Source organism: Mastigoproctus giganteus, chromosome 2, assembly GCF_048544385.1.
Source record: "Mastigoproctus giganteus isolate SK-2022 chromosome 2, ASM4854438v1, whole genome shotgun sequence".
Lineage (NCBI taxonomy): Eukaryota > Metazoa > Arthropoda > Arachnida > Uropygi > Thelyphonidae > Mastigoproctus > Mastigoproctus giganteus.
In genome coordinates this window covers 97,158,747-97,166,619 of record NC_143576.1, presented here as the reverse complement: position 1 = coordinate 97,166,619, position 7,873 = coordinate 97,158,747, and the positions used below count along the sequence as shown (strand labels likewise).

At 32.3% G+C, this 7,873-nt stretch overlaps 1 protein-coding gene across 1 annotated transcript in view; it reads right to left on the bottom strand.

Moving 5' to 3' along the window:
* Window positions 1-3,610: 3,610 nt before the first annotated feature.
* muskelin (muskelin 1) overlaps window positions 3,611-7,873 on the bottom strand; it is a 577,242-nt gene continuing 572,979 nt past the window's right edge. The window contains exon 21 of the mRNA XM_090389985.1: window positions 3,611-3,732. Within this exon, the coding sequence (XP_090246111.1) occupies window positions 3,611-3,732 (122 nt within the window). The remainder of the gene's footprint in view (window positions 3,733-7,873) is intronic.

The following is a 7,873-nucleotide window of genomic DNA, read 5'->3' as shown; positions in this document are numbered from 1 at the left end:
AATCCTAATACAAAATATGGCTAGATAATTTCATTCTAGTTCTTACAAAACATTTCCGATAAAAATACTTTCAATTAAAAAAAACAAAAAAAAAAACTTTATATGCATATTAACATAAGATTCAAAAAATTTAGTATTATACAAAAGTTGGTTTAACTATCTTTCAATGGAAATAAATTTCTGATTTCAGAATATATTTTGAGATAGTGAATGTAGAAAATTTAATTCAAGTCATATTTCAGAACAAAATTCTTTTTTTATTTATGAATAAAACTGTTATATATTTTAAAATCCTACTTTCCATAAAATTTAGTCAAATACAAATATATAAATAAAATAAAAAATATTCAGCTTAAAATAGGTAGCAGAATGTTTCATTTACCTGGAATTGTATACCTTAAATTCTAATGCAGGACCGATAATATTTAATAAGCATTATACTATATTAACATATTTAATAATTAAAGGATCAATTAATTTAACTCCAAGAATGCTAGATTCCTTTTTTTAAAAATGCATTTTGCAGATCAATGACTAAGCTGCTTAGTCAAGCATTACCAGCTGAGGTTATCATGACTTTGCTATTCAAAATATTTAATCCTTATTAAGTAACAGTACAGGATAACTGTTAAACGCTCTCTGGCATATAAACATACCTGTAGATGTCTCTCACCAAGAGTGGACTTTAGAGAAATAAGTGTTTCACAGTTATACACATGTGTAAATAATAACCGAAGGTGTGACCGAATATTAACTTAAAAGGCAATGTATAGTCATCGAATAATTTTAAAACCTTTATCAGCATAATATTAAATATTAAAATATGTGCATTTTAATTATTACGCATTAATATTGTTTGAAATACTACAGACAAGGAAAATAAACAAATAAATAAATGAGTTTCAAAATTTTGAGACAGCCACACTAAAATACTTTAAAGGAAAAAAAAAAAAAGAAGTAACATGAATCAAAAATTTAAGTATTTGAATTTTTTGAACAAACATTCTATTTGGAATACCAAACTAAACTGATTAATTGTTATCAAATCTAAAATATATTTAAAACATTCCACTGTAGTGAAAATTAGCTAATACTAGACATTTGTCTTTCTTTTAAGTAGCCTTAATTGATATATTCTTAAAAAAAAAAAAAGAAAAAAAAAGAGATTAAGGGCAGGCTGATAAGAGTGGAAAAACAAATAGCAGACTATATATAATCTCTAAATATTACTGATTTACATAACATTTGTTAACTGTCATATAAAATTGATATGAATGTTAGATATCTTTTAATTCATCCCTATAGAACAAATGTACTGCTGAAAGAAAAGTTTCAGCATTTAATTTCCATTATTTTATTGTCCCTAAACATGGAAAAAATAGATGCTTTTTCATCTATTTTTTCATCTATTCTCATAGCTTGCTTGATATTGTATAATGTTACCTACTTGTTGGCATAATACTGAAGAAACATGACATACATACGATACAATACAAAAAAAAAAAAAAAAAAAAAAAAAAAGAAGAAAAAAATTATTAAAAAAAAAAAACTGCAATTTCCATTACCAGTAATGGAGGCAACACAATATTATTGATTTCCAGTGGCAAATTTAAGCATGTTGAAAATGTCATGCACATTCTTCTTCTTGTTATCTCTTTTGTAGTAAAAAATATGGATTTAGTCAGTCTAGAAGAAGATTCTTACTAGTTTTTCTTCCAGAAATAAAAGCAGTAACAAAAACACAAAATGGTAAGTAAAAGGTTAAGCTCAATGAAAGAAGAGCTTTTTGGTTTTATATGTCTTAGGAAAGAAATCAACACGAGGCTTATGCATCTTTATCAGCACATTTGTTTTTTCATGTTAATTGTTGTTTCTTTCAAAGGCAGCAGACTTAGACTCATAAGAGGTTAATACAGAAATATATACATTTGAAAACCACAAGTCCCTTCTGTTTTATTTCACTATCAAACAAATTAGTATATCAATGGCTGAATTATTTGATTTTAGCTTAGCCATTTGAAATAGAGGAAACCTAGCTTTTGTCTCAGTAGGTTTTGATATACACAATGTTCTCACACCCTAATTCCATCTGGTGATGTATATAAAAGGGACTATAATCTGATTACTTGCATTTTGTATACATGTTGTGAACATATAGCTGTATAAAACATTATGAGCTTAATATCATGATTACAGTTCTATTATATCCAAGTATGTAGCAAGCTATTATTATGCATAAAAAATTTAATTATTATGAATAACATTATTTATTCATCCCCAACTCCCAAAGCATGTATTTCTAAAATGTAATAAATTTGCCATTGCAACCTTTAAAAAAACTGCAATAATAACCCTGACATAGAATTAAACATTAAATTTGTAATAAATTATTTTGTTGTGTTCATATTCTGCATTACAAAATAACTCTTCAGTTTCTTAATCTTCTTTCTGCTCTTGGATTATTTTTGAAAATACATTTTTTTAAAAATTTTTTTACTTTTATAAAGTTAAAAAAATTAACACATTTATAAGCAAAATTTTAAAATGCCGAAAAAAAAAAAACAAAACAAACAAACATGAAAAAGGATACCACAGAATTGGTCAATATTTGGAGAATTTATATTTTAAATAAAACTAGTTTTACTTCAATTACAATAATTCACACCTTAACATTTTGAGAACTAACTATAAGAATCACAATCCATATTTTCTAGAAGAGAAGAGTTAGCATTCTTATACAACAAAGACAACTCCAAACACAATATACTGCTGGGACAAAATGGCAGTATTACAATTACATCCTGTACATTCATTTTTAGATACATGTACAGTATATACATTTAACTTTGTTCATAATGGCTCCTTTTTACATGAGTTCTTTCTTACCAGGAAGAAACTTTGTATAATGGTTTCATTATACACAGTTTTTTATTTACTGGTAGGGGTAAATGATATCAAGCGGCATTAAAAAAAAAAAAGCTTGGTAAAAGGAAGGAGATAATTTAATTAAGTTTGATATTCTTCAGCAGAGTTTATATAATTGCAAAAAACAAATATGTTTGTGATGATGAATACTAAATCCGCATTTGAATTATAAATAATGCATTATTAGCTTGATCAGGATAAAGCTTTAAAAAAGAAACACATTATCTTGAAGCTACTTCTTTCAACTTATTTTGTGAAATGGCACTCCATTTACACACTGACAATGTATTTCATTAATAGTTTTAGCAGTTCCAACATTAAGCATCTGAGGAACTTGAAGATAAGTTAAATTCTATCAAAACCAGTTAAACTGGCTAATAAGTATTAAAATTTATAAACTTTATTCCCTACTCAACAACACAGAAGATGCCAAGCTATTCCTCAAACAATATTAAGTTGCAACTTCTAAAAATTATGTAATTGTATATATTTACAGAGGAAAGAAAAAAAAAAAAAAAAACCCAAACTTATAGTTCACCTTAAGTATGACTCAAAATGCAGCTGCAGTTTCGTTTTTTCCAATACTGATATAACAGTGCATGTGTGTGTTTGGTAATTTTAATTTGATGACATATCAGGTCATTAGACAATGGTGAGATTCTAGATGAACTGGTTTCATTTCAAATCAGAAAGTAATCAGATCAACCAGATTACCTTTAGGTTGAGTCATATGTTCTGGAAAAAATTCTACTAACTTATCAAAAAGCTGACTCCTACAACGAAAGTCTTCGTCTACATCAAACTCCCCTGAAATTAAATAAAAATACAGTTTACATTTACTATATTATTCACAATTACAAGTAGACATAAAATACAATTATTTAAGTGTTTTCATTTATTTGTGTTCTATGGTCGTTTCCTGTCTGATAGATAAAAAACCTGAATTTTCTGAATGAAAAAAAAAAAAAAAAAAAAAGTTATGTAACCCTTACTCAGGCAGACTTAAAAAAGGGTTGTATGTTAGCAAGGGCACATGATGCAAGAAAGCAAGCTTATATAGTATCACCCAAAAAAAAAAAACACATGCACCCTTCTCATTTTACCCATCCACTCGCTCCAAATGTTTGTCTAGTTCTGCCCTGAATCTGTTTAAGTTATCAACTTCTACAACGACAGATGGAAGTTTGTTCCAGCAATCAACCACCCGCTCGCTAAAGGCAAACATCTGTACATCTATCCTATAACCGTCTTTCCTCAATTTGAATTTATGCCCTCTCAGGCGATTATTCTGAGCAAGAGGAAGAATCCCATCCGCACTGAAAATGCTCAAACCATTCAAGGCTTTATACACCTCAATCAGATCATCTTGCAGGTTCCCAGTCTCCAGACACTGCAATTTGCAAAACTTAAGCCTTTCTTCGTAAGAGCAACCCTTTGTTCCATTCACTAATCTTGTTGCCCTTCTCTGTACTCGTTCCAACAGTTCCACATTCTTCTTAAAATGAGGCCTCCAGACCTGTATAGAGTACTCGAGGTGTGGCCTGACCATTGCCTTATACAAGGGGATAATCACCTCCTTATCCCTGCTAGAAAAATTCCTGTATATCATTGACAAGACACCATGAGCTACTTTTGCAGACCATCTGCACTGCTCAGAAAACTTCATATCTGCCTGCACAATTACCTCCAGGTCCTTTTCAACCTCCACCACTGTCAGTGTAGTACCACACAGTTGATAAGTTACTCTGGGGTTACTGCTTCCCGTATGCAGTACTTTACATTTGTCAATGTTAAACTTCAGTTGCCACCTCTCAGCCCATCTACTCAACTTTTCTGTTGCAGTAGCGTACTGTCATTAGTGTCATTACTTTGTACCATTATATCGTCTGCAAACTTGGACATTAAGCCTGATATACCATCATCAATATCACTGATGAATACAGAAAACAACAATGGACCCAACACTGAACCCTGGGGGAATCCACTAATAATATTAGTCCATGAAGAGCAGTGTCCATTGATTACCACTCTCCGTCTTCTCCCACTCAACCATCCCTTTATTCATAGCAGCAATGCCTTCAAATAATGTAATCTTTTTTTTTATATCACTGTAAAACAGCAGTTGTAGCCATTGCATAAGCTAGTAAAAGCAGCGAATTTCGGTTGAAACCCAGAAAGAATCAACCAAGAATACAGAAGCGAAGATACAGTCAGCTTTGAACTCCTCACTTATTGTCTGTGAATCAAACCAAAACTGTAACTGTTACAAATGAGAACATATACTCATCATTCTGATATGTAATGGTTTTAAACAGAACAGTCTGATTGTGTGTCACTTAGTTTGGCTATGTACTTATACAAAGTATCTGAATAATAACATGGTGCTAACTGGTACCCCATTAGAACTCAAGAAAAAAAGAATCCAAATAACGGCCATCAAGGAGGATGGAGGAAGAGTACAAAGATGAAACTTAAATTGTTTAGGCAAAGGTAAAGAAAGAGGTTAGGGATACACATCCTAGCCTTAATAGTGAGGGAAGTGTAAATAGTGAGAATTATTTATGTTTCACTTACTAGTGAAAAAAAAAAAGAAAAAAAAAAAAAAAGAAAAAAAAAAAAAAAGAAAAAGAAAAAAAAAAGTGCACAATTCAGTATTCTGGGAATATAATTTCATCCTATCCTACTAGTGAGGGCCTTAAAGAATAATTATCACTGTTTACAAAATTTATTTGAAATTTTATAAAAATTATAAAATTAAACACAGAAATTAAAAAGATAATTAAGTAACTTGAAAAGATTATTAAGTGCAAATTAATAATTTGATTATGTGTTACATTATCAAATGTCGAAGTTTGCAGATACAAAGGTTGGCAGGGTTGTTAATGAGAGTAATGGCAGTGTGCTACTGCAACAGGATCTAGATAATTTCGGAAGATGGGCTAAGAAGTGGCAACTGAAGTTTAACCTTGACAAATGCAAAGTACTGCATATGGGTAGAAGTAACCCCAGAGAAACGTACCAACTGTGTGGTACTACACTTAAGGTGGTAGAAAATGAAAGAGACCTGGGGGGTAATTGTGCAGGCAGATATGAAGTTTTCTGAGCAATGCAGACAGGCTGCCAGGGCAGGTCATGGGGTTTTGTCAATGATATATAGGAATTTTGCTAGCAGGGAAAAGGAGGTGATTATCCCTCTGTATAAGGCAATGGTCAGGCCACGCCTTGAGTACTGCGTACAGGTCTGACGGCCTCATTTTAGGAAGGATGTAAATTTACTTGAGCATGTACAGAGAAGGGCAACAAGATTGGTGAGGGGAATGAAGGAATCCTCTTATCAAGAGAGGCTTAAGTTCTGCAAATTGCAGTGGCTGGAGACTAGGCACCTGCGCGGTGATCTGATTGAGGTGTATAAGGCCTTGAATGGGTTCAGCACGCTGAATTCTGATGGGATCCTTCCACTTGTTCAGATTACGAACCTAAGGGGGCATAAATTCAAATTACGAAAGGACAGATGTAGAATAGATGTGCGGAAATTTGCCTTTAGCCAGCAGGTGGTTAATTGCTGGAACAAACTTCCATCTGTCGTTGTGGAAGTTGATAGGTTGAATAAATTTAAGGAGGAACTGGACAGGCATTTGGAGGGAATGGTGTGATTTTTTTTTTTTTGGCTGATGCTGCATAAGCTCATACATTTGCTTTCTTGCATCACATGCCACTACTACTACTACTACTACTATTAGATGTTATAATACTAGCAAACATTTTAGCGCCTCCGTAGCCAGGTGGGCAGGAGCAGCAGTGCGTAGCACACGCTTCTTGATTAGACCGGGGTTCGAGCCCGTGATTCACCAAATACGGAGGATGCGGAAAGGTCAGGGAATGACCACCGTATATCCTGGAGCAATATGGCCTTAGTTGCTAATGCTCCTAGAACACCAAATAACAACAACAACTAGCAAACATTTAAAACACTCAATTTTCATTTAAATTAAATGCAGAATTATGAGTAATACACATGCCATTATTTTATACATAAGGACTGCCAAAGAATCTAATTGAACACAAAGCTCTATTTTGACACCTACAAATACATTCAAAACACTAATATCCAGATGACTATTTCCTCAAAATGCCTAAATTTCTGTTTCTGTTAAATTTCTGGCTTGCCATTTGCTAATTGGAAACTCATCATCAATGAGCAGCCAGGTATTTGGAGGGTGGGGGAGAAACTTGGCTACTCACTATAAATTAAGATAAATTTGTAATCAATAATAATTATTTCTCCAAGTTTCCTTGTAGGAACAGGATGAAATTATTATCCCAGAATCATGAATAGTGCACTTTCATTTCTTTTTTGCTTTCTAATTGTATTAGGGTTCCACTTATTCAGAACTCTATGCTTTGTATCCCCTTTCCCTAACACAGCTTTAAGTTATGCTGAATTTTCTCTTTCCTTGCTTGTGTTATTTGGTTTTTAGGAGCATTAGCAACTAAGGCCATATTGCTCTGAGAATATGCGGTGGTCATTCCCTGACCTTTCCGCATCCTCCGTATTTGGTGGTCACAGGCTTGAACCCCGGTCTAATCAAGAAGCGTGTGCTGCGCACTGCTGCTCCTGCCCACCTGGCTATGGAGGCGCCCTCTTTCCTTGCCATTACATTTCTGTTGTAATTTAATCTAGCAGTGGTTGTGTCCTCATGCTGTAAGGTGTACAATTTTATTTATTTCTAAAGTATTTTTGAAAATTATTTCTAAAGTATATTAATGTGTGGCTGTTTAACTAAGGATTGAATTAAATATAAAAAATTTATATTTTTTTGATACAAAATTTGAAAATTGAAATGTGCTTTTTTTACACATATAATTTCCAGTGACACAAAAATTAAAATAAAAATGTTATAAAAATAAAATGTAAATATGGAACTATTAGTCCTTGCCATTTTCAAGT